Source organism: Lissotriton helveticus, chromosome 6 (assembly GCF_964261635.1).
Source record: "Lissotriton helveticus chromosome 6, aLisHel1.1, whole genome shotgun sequence".
NCBI classification, from domain to species: Eukaryota; Metazoa; Chordata; class Amphibia; order Caudata; family Salamandridae; genus Lissotriton; species Lissotriton helveticus.
The window spans coordinates 599,655,942-599,674,887 of NC_136067.1; the positions used below are offsets into that span (position 1 = coordinate 599,655,942).

The 18,946-nt window shown below is 49.9% G+C and overlaps 1 protein-coding gene across 3 annotated transcripts in view; it reads right to left on the reverse strand.

Annotated features, from left to right (window-relative positions):
• Positions 1-1,046: 1,046 nt before the first annotated feature.
• Positions 1,047-18,946, reverse strand: part of EEF1A1 (eukaryotic translation elongation factor 1 alpha 1) — a 98,565-nt gene continuing 80,665 nt past the window's right edge. For all 3 annotated transcript variants that reach the window (XM_078648057.1, XM_078648059.1, XM_078648058.1), the window contains exon 8: positions 1,047-1,719. In XM_078648057.1, coding sequence (XP_078504183.1) covers positions 1,595-1,719 — 125 coding nt within the window. In that variant the 3' untranslated portion in view covers positions 1,047-1,594. The remainder of the gene's footprint in view (positions 1,720-18,946) is intronic.

Sequence of the window (18,946 nt, forward strand, 5' to 3'; positions counted from 1 at the left end):
ATGTTTCTGAGTTCTACCTTCAGGAGAAGCTGTTCTTCGACGTTTGTGTTCAGAAGATGGCTTAGCAGATGATACCAAGCTCTTGGGGCCCTTGTCACCACGGCTTTCTCTCTCCAGAAGGCCCAGCAACCTCATTTTCTCCCTTTCTCTTAAAGTCCTACTAGAAAGGTTGAGGCAGTGATAACAATCTTCCACCTTATGAGAAGCTGGAAGACAAACCACACAAACAGAGTGTGGGTCCGTTTTTGACATCTTCCCACAGGAAGGACATTTGTAAAATAAAGGTGGCATTCTGACTAAAAAACACCAACAGTTTAGTCAGAAAAAGGTATTAAACCACCACCAGAGTAGTAAATTGTCAAAAAGACAAGAAAAAAACAACTTCTGACAGAAAAACTGCCAAAATTAGCAGAGCTCAAGTTCTAGGTTCCTCACAGAACAAGCCGGAAAAAAGAACTTGACCTAAATGTCACCTGTGGTGCATGATGGGAACAGAGTTCTCCTAGAGGCCTTAAAGGCAAAGTGTGCAGATTCTCTGGGGCCTTAAAGGCAGGGTGCCAGTCTGATTTTCTGTACACAGATATTTTTTCATATGCAGCCTTTTAGGCTAATAACTGTTTACAACAGGTTCTTTGATGAAAATAAAAGGTTTTCATGGTTATGAAATGCATTTTAGGCTCATGCCTGTTTATTGCATTTATATACAGCATATTTTCATGCTTCAGAACGTGTTTAAGTTTGGCTTTATTAGCCTATGTATATATGTTAGGCTGCATATTATGGTTATTATACATGTATATGTGTATATTTAGTTTAGAACTATGTACTTTTTGATATATTTACACATATATATGAATATTGTTATGTGTTCCGGGTTCCCGCTCATGGGCGGAGATAATTCAGTGCTTATAACTATTAATGAGTATCCCCTGGAAGAGCAGTGTGCGTTTTCTACTTTGTCTCCCACATTCAAGTTACGAGCAACGACCTCACAAATTATTAACCAACAAAACATCCTATCATGTAAGTACTTTAACTACAATGCATTCACAGTGGTATTCATTTTTATTTCAATTAAAAAAACAGCATGAAGTCTAAAGCAGATTAGTGAACAAGTTACAGCCACTGAATATGTAATTCTATGTTGAATGTAAATGGCACAAGTAACCTAATAAAACACTTGAAATACATTTAGCATTTTAATGCCACTGTAAAGAAAAAAAAGGAACAAGTTGGATTTAGAAATAGATAAAACCTACATCAATGAATACCACATGGTTCCTGTTCCTGGTTGATTCAGTAGAACATCAGCACCAAACATTACAGGTTCTGCATAACTATTTTAAATGGCCTCAAATTATGCAACATATTTCGGTCATTGTTCCCATTAATTAGTTTGCCAATTCTGGAAATCTAAGCTGACACAAAACTGGTCCACAAATATTCCTTTCCTTCGGAAGCTTTTACGATGCATTCTAATCATTAACCAGTCTTTTACTACTGAACTTAAATAGCTAATGGTGACAAATAGTTCAGAGGCCATTTTTCCACTGTGTGTCGAAAATCGGATGGTTGGTGATGATGTCCTGAATATTCATTTGCCTTTAGAGGCCTTCTGGGCTGATTTTGTGACCTTGCCAGCTCCTGCAGCCTTCTTTTCAACTGCCTTTATGACACCTACAGCAACAGTCTGCCTCATATCACGCACAGCAAAACGACCTGAAAAAATAATTGAAAAAAGGACTATAAAATAGGATTTGTGCAGCGAACTATTACACAATACCAAAGTAATAATAAGATCATGACATCCGTTACTCAGCTTATACTTTAAAGAAGATGCAGAAACCAATTTACAAAAAAAGTTTGATTTAATGCATTCAAAATAAGCTTCACAAGAAAAAGTACTTTGGTACAGGAAAAAAGGTAGTATGCATACGCATTGTTTGGCTTCAAGTTTTACCCAGCAGTCTCCTTTCAGTATTTCACTCTATTCAGAAATAAATATGACGTGTATTCAGTGGTCGAAAAAAGTAGGGGAACTGTAGGCGGAGAATCAGAGGGCGGGAATAACCTGAAGATTGGGTCTGTGGGCGGAGTCAAAGGTGTTGCCAGAAAGACCAAAGCATCTCAGTTTTTAGTATCTGTTTGGCCTGTCACTGACCAGTTACAGCTTATTTATTTAATGCAACCAATGGATACACATGTTTAAGGTTTAATATGAGTTACTGACATTAAATTCACAAAGTGGGATATGTTTCTAATCGCAGAACATCCCAAATATGCTTAAAAGTGGAATTGCAAGACATTTGTCTCAGAGCCATGCAGTTTGTCATCACCACTTCTCCCTTTTTTCACTAGAGCAGTTGGAACATGAATAGCAGAATATCCTAGTTTGCAAAAGTTTTCAACATAATCATGGCTCTGCCATATTTGTCACATAAACATTTGCTGCATAATCGGACGATTAAAAAAAATTGGTTGTAGCTCAAACAGATCAAAAGTTACTAAAAAATGTGACTTGTGCTGCGCGAAGTGGAAGGCCCTTTGCAAAGGTTGACTGGTCACCTTTCTCACTGCTGCATTTGTCTGTTACACTGGTACTAAGGAGGCAAAAATCTTTGCAGAGATTGTTAGTATAGGTTAACATGTCCAAATGATAACGTATTAGAAAATGTACCGCATTACGCTGCAGCCCTTTTCTGCAGCATAATTTAGTTAACATAGCAACATAATTTTGTCCTCCATTGCTGCGTAACTACAGTGGCCCCCAAAGCAGGCATCAAATGTAACAAGCATTTACAATGCAATAGGTCTCGCATTAATTAAGTTTGACCTATTGGCATTGCTAAATATTGCAACACCAATTGCAACAAAAGTCTATAAATTGTAGGCCCAAAAAATGTGTATTTATTTTTGTAGCAATGGTGGCATGCTGCTCTTTAAATGAATATGTTTAAAAGTAAAGTGCGCCATACTGCGATTGCTACAATAGTTAAATGTGGATGCGTTAACAATTGATGTGTGCACTGATGGCTGGTGGTGTGTGTGCCTGTAGAAATTGTGCACTGATGCTGTGTGGTTGTAGTTATGCGTGTGGTTGTGTGCGTGTGGTTGTGTGTGTGTGTGTGTGTGTGGTTGTGTGTGTGTGTGTGGTTGTGTGTGTGTGGTTGTGTGTGTATGTGGTTGTGAGTGTGGTTGCGCGTGTGGTTGTGTATTTGTGTTTGTGTAGCTGTGGTTGTGTGTATTTATGTGTGTGTGGTTTTGTGTGTGTGGTTGTGCATGTGGTTCCACACGGTCAGAAGAGAAACGGGTACAGCTGCAGGCATTTGTTTAAACTGTCGTCTTAGAGCATCCTTTACTTGCTGAGAATCTCACATTGGAGTGAAAAGATTGCAGGGTGTCATATCTTGAAAGATCTTTTGCAGAGGTGTAAAAAGATGGTGAAGCGCGAGGTAATGCATGTTAAAATAAACTTTAATGATGTAAAACTCTGCTTATATTATTCGTGTGATGATATACGATTTCCGCAAATGCCAAAATCTTTGAACCGTTAAGAGAGTTGGATACAAATTACGGAATTTAATTACCATTTTGATTTGCACTTGAGTGGATGGAGGTTTAGCAGGCGAAAATTAAGGGACAATCATTTCCAAATCAGTAATGTGTGGGATCATAAAACAGATTTTTTTTTAACATTACATGTTGTGGAAGTCAACCATATAAATCGGCGTTTGTGAACGCTATGGTAAGTCAGAACGAGATTAAGTGTGCCAAGAAAGTGATATCACTACTAATGACTGGCATGGGCGCCCGGACACACGAGACCCGACAATCCGCTGTGGGCAGAGGCGGGAAAGCCTCTGAGGCAGCCTAAACAAGCATTTACAATGCAATGGTCTCTGCAATAATATAGGTAGAGCTATTGGTATCGCTCATTATTTTTTTTAATCTTTTTTGTATCCCTAAATAAATGGCATTGTCATTTCTATTGGCATTAGCTTTTTTTTTGCATATGTGATACCTATTGCATTAGCAGAGAGAGAGTGAGGTAGAGAGAGAGAGTGAGGTATTGAAATAGAGAGAGAGTGAGGTAGTGAGAGAGTGAGGTAGTGAGGGAGAGGGATGTTGTGAGGTATTGAGATATAAGCATGTTGTGATGTAGTGAGATAGAGAGAGAGGTAGTGAAAGAGTGAAAGTGAGTTAGTGAGATAGAAAGAGTGAGGTAGTGAGATAGAGAGTGATTGAGGTAGTGAGTTAGAGAGAGAGAGAGTGAAGTTGTGAGCTAGAGAGTGAGGTAGTGATGTTTTGAGAGAGAGAAGTTGTGAGATAGTGAGGTAGTGAGATAGATAGAGAGGAGTAGTGAGGTAGAGAGAGTTATGTAGTGAGAGAGGTAGATAGAGAGTGAGGTAGTGAAAGAGTGAGGTAATGAGGGAGAGGGATGTTCTGAGGTAGTGAGATAGAAACAGTGAGTGAGTTTGTGAGGTAGTGAAAGAGAGAGTGAAAGTGACTTAGTGTGATGGAAAGAGAGAGAGTGAGGTAGTGAGAGAGAGTGAGGTAGTGAGTTAGAGAGAGAGTGAAGTTGTGAGGTAGTGAGATAGAGAGTGAGTTAGTGAGAGAGTGATGTAGTGATTTTTTGAGGGAGTGAGTCGTGATATAGTGAGGTAGTGAGAGTGTGAGATAGAAATAGAGAGGTAGTGAGATAGAGAGAGAGTGAGCTAGTGAGATAGAGAGAGAGTAAAGTTGTGAGGTAGTGTGTTTGAGAGTGATGTGGAATGCATGCTAACAGTAAGCAACAAACAAACATGCTACAAATACCTCCCACCCCAAGACCGGCACTTACCTCTCATGCCGCTGATCAGCACACATAAGCTGTCAGGAGAAACAAGAACAATCTATCCCAGGCTCATTAGCGCTCGTTCCACTGCCCATCATGGACCTGGCATAAAAGGCAACAGTTTCCTGGTACACCGCCAAACTCTCCAGGCACAAGAGAAACGAGAGCAGCGGGAGGGGGCGGGAAAAAGACACGGACAGCGGGAGGGGAGCACCCCTGGGAGTTGGAGGGCCCGCTTTGGCCTGCCTCTATCGAGAGAGAGTGCTGTCACTTGGGAGCAGGCCTTGGGTTAGAGGGATCCCTCAGAGGCTGCAGCGCCTTTTGTAAAGTGATCTCCTCAAAACACATTCCCAAAACCCCAAACAGGAGGTGAGGAAGGACCAGGGCACCACAGCGAAGAGTCAAAGCCCAAGTTAGTTAATGGGGCTTTAAGGGGAAACAGAGGCCGGACTGGGATTTGAAGTGCTGAAATCCGGATCACAGTTTACCAAAACAACCACTCCACTCGACTTTTAACATGCTGTCAAAAGCAGAGAGGGGCGACACCGGATCAAAAATACCAGAGAGCTTCAAAGAGCAAGCAAAAAATGGCATTCCAAAGACACCCCATTTTTCTTCCATTTTATTATAAAATAAAAAGGTTATTTTCCTTTGGGGATATCCAGGGCCCAGATGGATGAGTTGGTGCGTTCTGAGCTTTTAACATCCTTTGAAGGTTATTCAATAATGAGTTACATATCTTCTCATTTAAAAAGCTTTTTTTTCTCTTTATGAAATACTCCAATACTCACTAAAGCATTTTTTTGTTAAACCTTTCAATTGAAGCATCTGTACATCCCTTCTTCCATTTCTTGGAATTTAGTGAACGATGTCATAATAATAAATATCGCATCTTGCAATTTTCAGGTTAAGTTTAGTGTGCTATAAATTGTTTTGGGATAGTCTGAATGTTCATATTAGGTTTCTTGCTTTTGCCACCTCAGCATTTGAGGAATGAAGACAATAAGCGGGCATTTTGAACGGGTGACCCCAAACTACAAAAAAAGGATTGCATCACGTTCTACTGTCAAAAATATATTTCTGCGAAGGCCCTAATTACACCACGACTGCAATACCAGACGTTCATGTCCCTGAGTTTTAGCTGTCCTAAGCCGTGCTATTTTCTAGCACAGCAGCAACCTTTTCACAAACAACCCCACTGACGAGTGCATGACCGCCACGCCATGACAAACAGATGCACACAACCATTAATGACAATCCAAACCCTAAACACAAACCTACAACTTGTGACTAAAAAAGGAAAATATTTAGCTGCATCGAAATTTCATATTATAAATATGGCTGCGGATGAAGGGGGTGGCATTTTAAGATTATGGAAACTGCATTCCTATCACATTTGGTTTATGAGTGAACGATGTTTCAATTCCCAGCAGGGCAGCTCAGTGAGCTGAACGCATGCTGCTGGGCACCGAGATCGAATTCTGGAACGGCAGACTCAGGCTTCCTTCTTTCTGAGGTCGCTACATGGAGCGCCAGATATTGGGTAAAGGTTGTCTGCTTGCCTCTCTTAATTACACCGCTTCGAAGGTGGAGACGTGCCTTCTGAAGCTCAAAGCAAAGAATTGCTACTTGCGATTAATACAGTGTAACCGCAAATATTGCTGGTCATACTGCCACCCATACACTGCACACCCACCTTACTGCCAACCATACACTGCACACCCATCTTACCGCCAACCATATACCGCACACACACCCTACTGCCAATCATACACTGCACACCCACCTTACTGCCAGCCATATACCGCACACCCACCTTACCGCCAACCATACACTGCACACTCACCTTACTGCCAATCATACACTGCACACCCACCTTACTGCCAACCATACCCTGCACACTCACCTTACTGCCAACCATACACTGCACACCCACCTTACTGCCAAGCATACACTGCACACCTATATCTCACACTTCCTGGTGTGTCCCATAACATGATAGCCAAATCTCTCAGTGATCATCAAGATCGACATGGAACCACTTTCTACATAGGTTGAAAACAAAATTAACATACTTCCAACCACACGCCCTACAAGGGCAGCCTGCACTAATGCGAGCGAGCACTTCGGCGCCTCACAGGGGTAGTAAGCGCTATGTAAATGTTACAATACTGTGCGCCTCTCTGTCCTGCGTCGATGTGTTACTTCTAACCCCTTCTATTCGCTTCTGCACTGTGATGTATCCCGCGTCACTTGATGTTATCCTATGTTCACCCTATATGATGCACTGTCTCGTGAGGAATGCCCCTAGAGCAGCAGTGGGGGGTGGGAGGGATGGAAGAGGCGAGTCGGGCCAGAGGACAGAGACTGTGGCGGGGGAGGCTGGCTAGGTTCTGTAGTAGGGGATCTCTGTGTATAGTCATAATCTAGGGAATAGTCCCGCCCATGTGCGTGGACCCCGGCAATCAAAAATAATCTCTTAAGTTGTCAAAAAATTGCAGAACTGCAAAGACACTTAAGAGAAAATTTAAAGACAAATAATGCAGCCTATATCCACAGGCTACACTGTCCAGTACTTCAACTAGAAATTCCACCAAAAATCCACAAACAGCAAAGCCTGTCCAGATTTCCCTTGCTTTTACTGCAAAAACCCCTCAGAAATGATAGAGAGGAAGGCCTGGACAGACAAGCCCCATAGGCTGCCATTATGTGGCTTAAACAGGATACTGTGCCTTTAAGGAAACCTTCTAGAACCTTCTCCCAGTATCCCAGAATGCATAGCAGGTCCCACTGACTTCAGTTCTTTTTTCCGGCTCCTGCTTACAGGACCCTGGCATTGAGCTCTCCCTTGTTTCAAGGGGTTATTGCATGTTTTGGCACTTTTGTATACTAAAAGTGTTGCAGTTTACTTTCTTGGCTTTCTCTTCTCTTCTGTGTGCTGCTTCAGGTGTTTTAGGGCTCTAAAATGCCTGGACTCTTTGTGAAGTGTCCAGCATGTGAGAGGAAGAAGGCCAGAGGTGATCCCCATGATGTCTGCATCGTCTGCCTCCCTGAAGATCATGTCCCTGAGGAGTGTGTCATCTGCCAGCAGTTTACAACTCGCACTCTGAAGGAAAGGGCGAAGATCAGGCTGTCTGGCCTTGAGGAGAGGCGCCTGCAGGCTGCAGGTGGGTCTGGGCAGTCAGGGAAGGTTCCCTCTGCCTCTGCTGAGGCCTCTGGGGGGCTCCCCAGAGGCAGGAAGCCCAGCAAGCGATCCCGGTCTCCGTCGACGTCGATAGCCTCGACGATGACGTCGAGAGGGATGACGGCGGTGTGCTCCCCTTCTCCCCGGGGCTCCGGGACGAGACATCGGGACGACTCGACGTCGAAGCCACCGCGGACGAAGCCGCTGTCGACGTCGTCTTCGGCGTCGACGTCGAGGGCTTCTTACCGACGTCGTAGACATCGGCGCTCGCCGTCGAGGCGACACCGCCGGTCGACGTCGAGGGGATCCTCGACGTCGAGAACATCCAGACGACGTCGGCGGCGCTCATCGTCGAGGAAGGACCGTTCGGCGTCGAGGAGACGTGCGACGTCGAGGAGAGAGAGGTCGACGTCGAGAAGAAAGAGGTCGACGTCGAGAAGAAAGAGGTCGACGTCGAGGGATCGGCGCTTGACGTCGAGGGATCGGCGTTCGACGCCGAGGAAGGAGAGGTCGACGTCGCGGAGGCGGCGTTCGACGCCGGAGTCAAGGAAACGCCCTTTGACGCCGGAAAAGCGACGCTCGACGTCGAGCAGACGGAGGTCGACGTCTAGGAGTCGGTCAGGCTCTCCGAAGCGTCGCAAGAGGGATTCTAGTCCCAGGAGTCACGCTGCTTCCAGCGGGGGACGCAAGAGGAAGCGGTCTCCGGCTGAAGGGGCGGGCTCTCAGCCCTCTTCGCCTAAAGGATCACAGGGCACGGTGTACTCTGCGGTGTACACTCCTTCTCGGCCTCGGTCGACGCATACACCTGGTCCGAGGGCGGTCACTCCTCCTCCTCCTCCTCCTCTGCCTCGAGAGGACCCGCCGACGCTGCCTCCACTTCCAGCGGACGACCCACCTCCACCGGTTCCTCCGCGTGGGCCGGCACCGCAGCCGGAAGTTCCTCCTCCGAGGTCCACTTCGCTGCCGTTTTTGCCTGTACCTCCTAAGGGGACCCCGAAACCTGCGCCCAAGGAGGCTCCGAGGAAGACTCCACCACGGAAACCGGTGGGGAGGCCACGGACTGGCAGGTCTCGCTCTCGCTCTGGGAGACGGGACAGGTCGCGGCACAGATCGTCCTCGCGGTCGAGACGCCGCCATAGGAGGCGCGAGTCTCGCTCCCGCACGGGATCCTCTGGCTCCAGGGATCGTTCTCCTACCCTGTCGGGATCACCGGATACGAGGGTGTCCCCAATTGATGACCTGGTGGCGTTCCAGGATGTCCTCTTGAGGGGCGCTGCGAAGCTGGGCATTCCCCTGACAGTGCCCACGCCGAAGACGTCCGTAATCTTTGAGACGTTGCACCAAAAACACTCGTCTCGCCCTCTCCTTCCTCTGGTACCGGGCCTGGAGGAACCAGCTATGGACCTTTTCCTCACCCCAGCGGTGACAAAGGCGGCACCATCTAGGTTGCTGAGGAAGTACCGGGCCCCGGACTCGGACCCGGCTTTTCTGAGAGCGGAACCACCTCCGGACTCCGTCATTGTGACGGCGGCACGCAAACAACATGCCTCCGCTCCGTCATCCACGGTTCCCCCGGATAAGGAGTCCAGGTGGATGGATTCGGCAGGGAGAAAGGTCTGTGGAACTGCCGCCACCTCCATGAAGGCTGCGAGTGCCACGGCTCTGCTGGGTCGGTACGCCCGCTCCCTCTGGGACTCCCTGGAGCGGTTTGCGGAGCACTTGCCTCGTGAACAGCGTGAGGATTTTCAGGAAGTGCTGAGTGAAGGGATGCTGGTGGCCAACCAGATCATCAGTGCGGCAGCGGACTCTTCCCTGTTGGCTGCTCATGGTTTTTGCCATGGGGTCAACCAGAGGCGCCACGCCTGGCTCCGTCTTACGTCCCTGAAACCGGACGCACAGCAGAGGGTGGCCAACCTGCCGTTCTCCGGCAAGTCTCTTTTTGGACAGCATGCGGACGACGAGATGGCCCGCATGAAGGCGGAGGCCGAGACGCTCACGGCGGTGGGCCTCGAGAAGCCTAAGGAGACGAAGAAGCCGTACCGCTCATTCCAACGGCGGTCCGGTGGACAAGGCCGTGGACGTGGCCAGGCTTCGGGACATTCGCAACAGCAACAGCAGTTCCGTAAGCCGTTCCAGAAACGCCAGAGGGGCAGGGGAGGCCAGCAGTCGGCTCCAACGCCCAAGGGCCAGGCTGGGTCTAGGCCCTAGGAACTTACTTCCCCCGGATCCGTTACCCACTCCGGTAGGGGGAAGCATCCAATTTTTTCCGGCAGAGTGGAGAAAAATTACTCAGGACAAGTGGGTGCTGAATATTGTTTGCAATGGATACAGTCTTCGGTTCACCAGCCCGCCTCCATCGATTCCTCCGGTCAGCTCGCGGTTTCAGCTGCTCGAGCTCCAGGTGGAGGCCGATACCCTGTTAAGGAAAAGGGCGATAGAAGACGTGCCTCTGTCCCAGAGGGGACGAGGCCTGTACTCCCGGTTCTTCCTGGTTCGCAAGAAGGACAAGAACGAGTTCAGGCCCATTCTGGACTTGCGACAGGCAAACAAGTGGATTCGCAGGGAAAAGTTTCGCATGCTGTCGTTGCATCAGATTTATCCTCAGTTGCAACAAGGGGACTGGCTCTGTGCCATAGACCTACAGGATGCATACTTCCATGTGCCCATTGCGCGCAAACACAGGAAGTTCCTGCGGTTCCAAGTCGGCACCAATCATTATCAGTACACAGTACTCCCATTCGGACTGAAGTCTGCGCCGAGAACATTCTCGAAGTGCATGGCGGTGGTGGCGGCGCACCTGCGGAAGAACAAGGTGTTTGTCTACCCGTACCTGGACGATTGGTTGATCAAGGCATCCTCCTTCTCGGAAGCGCGAGCACACTTCCAGAAGACGTGCGTTCTCTTGGACAAGCTGGGGTTGCACATCAACATGGCCAAGTCGGTCCCGACTCCGGTCCAATGCATACAGTACTTGGGAGCCTCCATCGATACGCTGTCAGCAAGCGTGTCTCCTTCGGAAGAGCGACGATTATCTCTCCTTCGGAAGGCTCAGGCTCTTATGTCGACTCCATCTACAACAGTGAGGACGGTGTCTTCTCTACTGGGTTCGATGGCCTCTTGTATCTTCCTGACGCCGCACGCACGACTGCACATGAGACCGCTGCAGGAGTGCTTGGAGGACCAGTGGGATCAGAGGACAGGATCCTGGGACGACAGGATACGACTGTCTCTGCATGCTCTTCAGTCTCTGAAGTGGTGGTGTTCAGCGGAGAATCTCCTCAGAGGGGTTCCTTTTCACAAGGACATTCCCACGCAGACTGTCGTGACGGATGCTTCTCTCCTGGGATGGGGAGCGCACTCCGGGACTTTACAGATTCAGGGAACGTGGTCACCAGTGGAGGCCACGTATCACATCAACTTCCTGGAACTCAGAGCCGTTCACTTGGCGCTGAAGGCCTTTCTTCCGTCCTTCCAGACCAGCTCCCTGCTTGTGCAAACGGACAACACTACCACGATGTACTACCTCAACAAGCAGGGGGGCTCGAGATCCCGCACTCTGTCACAGGAGGCGCAGGCGATCTGGCACTGGCTCCTGGCCAGAGGACTGACGGTCACGGCTACCCATCTGCCAGGTGTGCAGAATGTTCAGGCGGACGAACTCAGCAGACTCATTCAGGAAAACCACGAATGGGTCATAAACGACGAAGTGCTGGGAGAAGTCTTCGCAAGGTGGGGAACTCCAGACGTAGATCTGTTCGCCACCGCCGAAAACAGCAAATGCCGAGACTTCGCCTCCAGGTACTACCAGCCGGGGTCGCTGGGGAATGCGCTATGGATCAGCTGGTCGAACAGCTTTCTGTACGCTTTTCCTCCCATTCCCCTGATTCCGGCGGTACTCATCAAGCTGGCCCGGTCCAGGGCTCGGATGATTCTCATTGCCCCGGAGTGGCCCAGGCAGTGGTGGTTCACGGACCTGCTTCACCGTTCTCTCCTTCCTCACATTCGGTTGCCGTGCAGGCCGGACCTTCTCACGAAGTTCGGGGGGCGGATGTTGCACCCCAGCCTCTCGTCTTTGAGTTTGGCGGCATGGCTCCTGAGATAGTGCAGTATGGACATCTGAATCTGCCCGCGGATTGCATGGACATACTGAAGGAGTCTAAGAGACCTTCCACTAGGACTTCATATGCTTACAAGTGGAAGAGGTTTTGTATCTGGTGCCAGTCTAGGAACCATGACCCTACGACCTGCAAGGAAGATGTCATCCTTCCTTACCTTTTACATTTGGCGCAGTCTGGCCTTAATGTTCATTCCATTAGGGTTCATCTTGCTGCATTGACTGCCTACAGGAAATGCCCTTCACAGACTTCTTTTTTCCAGATCCCTGTGATCAAAGACTTTCTGGAAGGATTGAAGAAGGTGTTCCCTCCTGTCAGGCTTCCCTCGCCTTCATGGGAATTGAATGTGGTGCTGTCCAGATTGATGAAGGAGCCTTTTGAACCCATTCACAAGGCTTCGTTGCAGCACCTGTCCTGGAAGGCGGCGTTCCTCGTGGCCATTACATCGGCCCGCAGGGTGAGTGAAATTCAGGCGTTGTGTTGTACTGAACCTTATACTGTATTTCATGCTGCTAAGGTTGTGATGCGTACTCACCCTAAATTTCTTCCCAAGGTTATTTCTGATTTTCATGTCAACCAGACCATAACTTTACCTACGTTTTTTCAGAATCCTTCCTCTCCGGCGGAACGTTCTTTGCATTCCCTGGATGTTAGGAGGGTGTTGAAATTTTATCTGGATAAGACCAAAGATATTCGTAGGTCAGACCAATTGTTTGTCAATTATGGATCAGTCAGGACGGGTCTTGCTACCTCTAAGCAGTCCATTTCTAGGTGGATTGTGTCCTGCATTCAATTGTGTTACCAAAAAGCTAATAAGACCTTAGGAGGTAAGCCTAAGGCTCATTCCACCAGGGGCAAAGCTGCCACGACAGCCTTGCTCCGTAATGTGCCCATTGCAGAAATCTGCAAGGCCGCCACTTGGAAGTCGGTTCATACCTTTGCTAAGCATTACTGCCTGGACTCTGATGCCAGGGCAGACGCTCAGGTTGGGCAGGCTTCGCTGCGGAATTTGTTCGCACAGTAGTGGCATCATGTTTTTTCTCCACCGCCGCTTTGGTGTGGGGATGGGCTTGCCATTCTATTCACTAGATTATGACTATACACAGAGATCCCCTACTACAGAAGGAGTAGTTTCTGTTCTGTAACTCCAGTTCTGTAGTAGGGGTATCTCTGTTCTAGTCATAAGCGCCCGCCCTCCTCCCCGGTGGAGAATTGTTCATGTAATTAATGCTACAGGTCTGGCGTTTTTACGCCTTCAAAAAGAACTGAAGTCAGTGGGACCTGCTATGCATTCTGGGATAAGGTTCTAGAAGGTTTCCTTAAAGGCACAGTATCCTGTTTAAGCCACATAATGGCAGCCTATGGGGCTTGTCTGTCCAGGCCTTCCTCTCTATCATTTCTGAGGGGTTTTTGCAGTAAAAGCAAGGGAAATCTGGACAGGCTTTGCTGTTTGTGGATTTTTGGTGGAATTTCTAGTTGAAGTACTGGACAGTGTAGCCTGTGGATATAGGCTGCATTATTTGTCTTTAAATTTTCTCTTAAGTGTCTTTGCAGTTCTGCAATTTTTTGACAACTTAAGAGATTATTTTTGATTGCCGGGGTCCACGCACATGGGCGGGACTATTCCCTAGATTATGACTATAACAGAGATACCCCTACTACAGAACTGGAGTTACAGAACAGAAACTACTCCTTCTGAGGGGTGGACGGGAGGCGAACCCCTCCTGCAGCTAGCGCACATCTGGACCCAATCTTTGGAGCCCCGCCGCGGACAAGCAGAAGCAGAGAAACGGGACCTTACAAGCAGAGAGGCACGAGCCGGAGCAGGCAGAGAGGTAAGAAGAGAGACAGGAGGAGCCGGAGCAGGCAGAAAGATAACGCACGAGGGAGCAGGCAGAGAGGTAGGAAGAGGGAAGCCGGAGCAGGCAAGGAGCTACAGGAGCAGAGCAGGCAGTGGCAGAGGGACGGACGAGACAACAGGCAGATAGGAGTCTAGGAAAAAGTAACGATGAAGTAAGGGAGATTGAGCAGGTAGAGGAAAGGGGAACAGAGGAGCCCCGGAGCAGGTATATTCGTGAGGAATGCAAACACATCTCCCGCGGGTGGAGGGGCAAGGTGCAGGTGTGAGGTTGGGAAACAGGGCAGGCAGGAGTTGCTGAATTCCCTGAGGCAAGAGAGTTTGCGGGGAGGGAGCGTGGGAGGAGTTAAAATAAATGTGGCTAGAGGGAAGGGGTGCGAGAGCGGAGAGCTGCGGGCGGAGGGAAGGGGTGCAGAAACAGGGAGTCAGAGGCAAGAAACACCGGCAGAAACGGGGGCAGGGGCACTAAGAACGGCACAAACTAGAGAGAGGGAGAGAAATTGAGAATTGTAGAAATGTTGGACAAAAGCGCGAGAAACTGACGTGGCAAGAGAGAGGAGGGGAAGCGGGTAAGAATCACAACTAGAGGGCGAAGTAACACAGAGTGAGGACTGAGAGGGGAGAAAGAAAGGGAGAAAAAGTGCAGGAACGCGGAACATGGAGCGTGGGACAGGACAGATAATACACTGGGAGATGGGGGAGCGGGCTGGGGGCAGCACTGCGGAGGCGGTGCTGGTCGTCAGGCTCTGCTCTAGAGACGACTCAGCCCAGGCGGTGTCAGGCACAGAAACCATCACGGAGGGTGAGGCCATGGCTGGGAGGGTCACGAGCCACCGCGGCGCGAGACAGAACACAGAGGCGCCAGAGGCAGAGAACCCTGCCTCGGCACCACCACCCCAGTCACTGGCCCAGAGCCATTCCGGGCTGCTGGGATTATTAGAAAATGAGATAATGGTGGTCTCGTTACCTGCTGCATGTAGGGGAAAGGGGGCGCGGTAGCACGCTTTAACTGGAGAAATGGCAACAGCGTTGCGGCAGGCGGTGTTTTGGCGGGGGTCCTTCGCCGGGTCTGCTCTCCTCCCAGGCTCAGCACGGACATTGTAGGCATGGAAGTTGATTGTGAGCACAAGTAGGGACCGAACAACGGCACAAAATGGGGTGCGGGAGCACTAAAAACGGCACAAACGGGGGCAGAGGCTCGAGGCTCACCTTCACTGCGGGGGAAAGAAAATGGGGGCTGCAGGCTTCCGAATTTTTCGGAATCGGGGGCGTGGTTTTGCTGTTTTGAGTGACGCATGACTTCACTGTCTAAAGAACAGCAAAACTTACGCCCCCAAATCCGAAAAAGACGGGGCTAAATCGGAGTGACGCATCTCTCCTCCAATGGCTGGCCTCCGTTTAGGAAGCCAGCCAATGGAGGAGAGACAGGACAGGGAGGCGGGTTCCAAAGCGCTACTAAGGGACATTAATTCTCCGACCCCAGACTGCGCAAGCGCAGCCTTTAGGTCCGAGACCTAAAAAGGCCTTGCGGTAAATGCGCCGGGCGCTGTGTATACACCCCCGCAGGGGGAGAATAGTCCACCCTCCAGCAGCACTTCCATCTGTCTCACATGTGAAAGACTAAGCGCGGGTGCATTCATTATATAAGAAAAGTAATGAGAGCGGTGTTCGAGAAAGGAACAGTTCAGCGTCGAGATTTCGGTGGTGGTGAAAGGTGGAGCTGCTGAGGTGTGCAGTGTCTGCGTCGAGGTCACGGCGCAGTTGAAAGGCGGAGCTGCTGAAGCCTGCAGTGTCTGCATCGAGATCTCTGCCCAGGTGAACATTGTCTGCATTGAGATCTCTGCACAGGTGAAAGGCGGAGCTGCTGAGACATGCACTGTGCATTGAGATCGCTGCGTAGGTGAAAGGCGGAGCTGCTGAGGCCTCACAGCACTTCTGCATCCTCGGGGCAGGAGCTGGTGTGGACAGGGTCCACAAACCTGCACAGTCTACTCGCACCCTACTTTGGGCTTCCCTCTGCTCGTGGACTGCTCTCACGGTCCTTAAGGTCTCCACAGTGATGCCTCGGGGTGCACATTTTATCTCGAGAGCCGGGCACAGCCTTCAGACGGGCCGTTGTTTGTTATGCTTCAGGACTCCTTCCGCGGCCAGGCAGTGAGTGACTAGCTGTGTGACAGTGTCTGCAGAGCTATGCATGGGGAACCAAGATCACAAGGAGAAGAATGCACACGCTCACACTGTGTGTCTCACTCTTTCTTTCTTTAGAGAAACACAGGTGGAAATGCTCGAACGTGGGTTTCCATCTACAAAATGTACTGCTCACATTATATGACTAGGATTTTCCCAACAATGAATAGCTCACATTATATGATTTTATTTGTATTTATTTTAATGCTTCACAGTTCCCGTTCTAGTGAAATCATGATTTCCTGCGAAGCTGTTGGCTGAACTTACTGAGGTACTCGTTCGGTATAATGGCCTCTACTCTGACACAGGGAGAGGTGCTGTACCCCGACCAAGAAAGCGGTGTTTGAGAAAGGGACAGTTCAGCGTCGTGATCTCGGCGGAGGTGAAAGGCGGAGCTGTTGAGGTCTGCAGTGTCTGCGTCGAGATCTCGGCGCAGGTGAAAGGCGGAGCTGCGGAGGCCTGCTCGGTCTGCGTTGAGGTCTCAGCGCAGGTGCAAGGCAGAGCTGCTGAGGCTGGCAGTGTCAGCGGAGCTGCTGAGGCCTGCATCGAGATCTCTGCCTAGGTGAATAGTGCCTGCTTAGTGATCACTGCGCAGGTGAAAGGCGGAGCTGCTGAGGCATGCACTGTCTGCGTCGAGGTCGCAGCGCAGGTGAAAGGTGGAGCTGCTGAGGCCTCACAGCACTTCTGCATCCTCTGGCAGGAGCTGGTGTGGACAGGGTCCACAGACCTGCACACAGTCTACTCGCACCCTACTTTGGGCTTCCCTCTGCTCGTGGACTGCTCTCACGGTCTTGCTCTTAAGGTCTCCACAGTGATGCCTCGGGTGCACATTTCATCTTGAGAGCCGGGCACAGTCTTCAGACAGGCGGTGGTTTGTTATGCTTCAGGACTCCTTCCGTAGGCAGGCAGTGAGGGACTAGCTGTGTGACCGTGTCTGCAGAGCTATGTACGGGGAACCAAGATCACACGGAGAAGGTGCACACGCTCACACTGTGCGTCTCACTCTTTCTTTCATCAGGCAAACACAGGTGTAAAGTTAGTTTGTGAATACATAGCTCTGTACGGTCAAGGAATACGTGAATCCTTTAACTTCGAGTCTGGGAACAAGTTGTTGCTCTAAGATAAAGAGGTTGGGGTAAATTCCTTGGTAATGGCAGAGTGCCAACACTCACAGTTTTCGGTGCACTCCAATTAATGACAGTTACGGTGTTAAAAGAGGGGTGGGGGGGTAGGACATATATATTTTGATTGAACTCATTGGGGCAATAGACGGGCGAATGGCAGTACTTCATTTGTAAAAGAAATTAAGTGCCAGCGCTCTCCTCAGGAGGCCGCTGCAGCTTGCACCACATATTGTCATTAACATTTAAGTAGTGGTGCCGAAACACCCCCGGCCTAAATTAAGCACTGGCTAAAGGACTGCTCGCAATTGCCCCATTTGCATAAAGTCCATGATGGTGTAGTAGGGGGCAGCACCCCTCGGCCTTTCCAGTTTAAACAGTCAAATTAAGTCAGGGGGGGGGGGGGGGGGAGAGGTGGCTGTACAGCAGTGCAGATTCACCTCGCATTTCGCCTGGTGTCACCGGGTACTTTCAGCAAAGGTGGTGGGAAGATAACGAGAGCAATTACGAAAAGACGCAGTCAGAGTCGCTTAAGCAGAATGCTTGCGGTGGTGCTGTGTGTGGCTCGAGGGGACGCGAGGGTCTGTGAACTGTAATAACAGACTTCCATAACTGACGTCGGCGCCCAGAGGGCTGAATACTTCCTTTCTCCCCGCACGCCCCTCTGCCCCTTCCGCTGCGCTGATCGGTGTATGCCAGGGTGTGTATTCTGAAACTCAAGAGAACTGCTTCGACCAAGAGTGGTGTTCAAGAAAGGAACAGTTCAGCTTCGAGATCTCGGCGGTGGTGAAAGGCGGAGCTGCTGAGGTATGTAGTGCCTGTGTCGAGATCTCGTCGCAGGTGAAAGGCGGAGCTGCTGAGGCCTGCGTTGAGGTCTCAGCGCAGGTGCAAGACAGAGCTGCTGAGCCCTGCACGGTCTGCGTTGAGGTCGCGGTGCAGGTGAAAGGCGGAGCTGCTGAGGCTGGCAGTGTCAGTGGAGCTGCTGAGGCCTGCAGTGTCTGCGTCGAGATCTCTGCCCAGGTGAACATTGTCTGCATTGAGATCTCTGCGCAGGTGAAAGGCGGAGCTGCTGAGGCATGCACTGTCTGCGTCGAGGTCGCATCGCAGGTGAAAGGCGGAGCTGCGGAGGCCTCACAGCACTTCTGCATCCTCTGGGCAGGAGCTGGTGTGGACAGGGTCCACAGACCTGCACACAGTGTACTCGCACCCTACTTTGGGCTTCCCTCTGCTCTTGGACTGCTCTCACGGTCCTTACGGTCTCGACAGTGTGCCTCGGGGTGCATATTTCATCTTGAGAGCCGGGCACAGTCTTTAGACGGCCGTTGTTTGTTATGCTTCAGGACTCCTTCCGCGGGCAGGCAGTGACTGACTAAAAGTGTAACAGTGTAAAGCTCTTACATGAATAAAGGGGGTACCGGGGGTCTCTTGTGCAAAAAGAGAACTGCCAGCTTGAAAGGATACCAAGAACAAACAAGCAGCACTAAAAGCGCTCGCTATAGAAAAGGAAAAAAAGCCTGTGAGTGGTGCGCGCGCGCCACTGCAGGCATACGTCTTCGATTATCGCGTCCCTGTCTGTACGATAATTGAAGACATATGGGCTTTGGTGCGCGTAACAGACACCAATAGGCCATGGGCGGAGCTACGCGA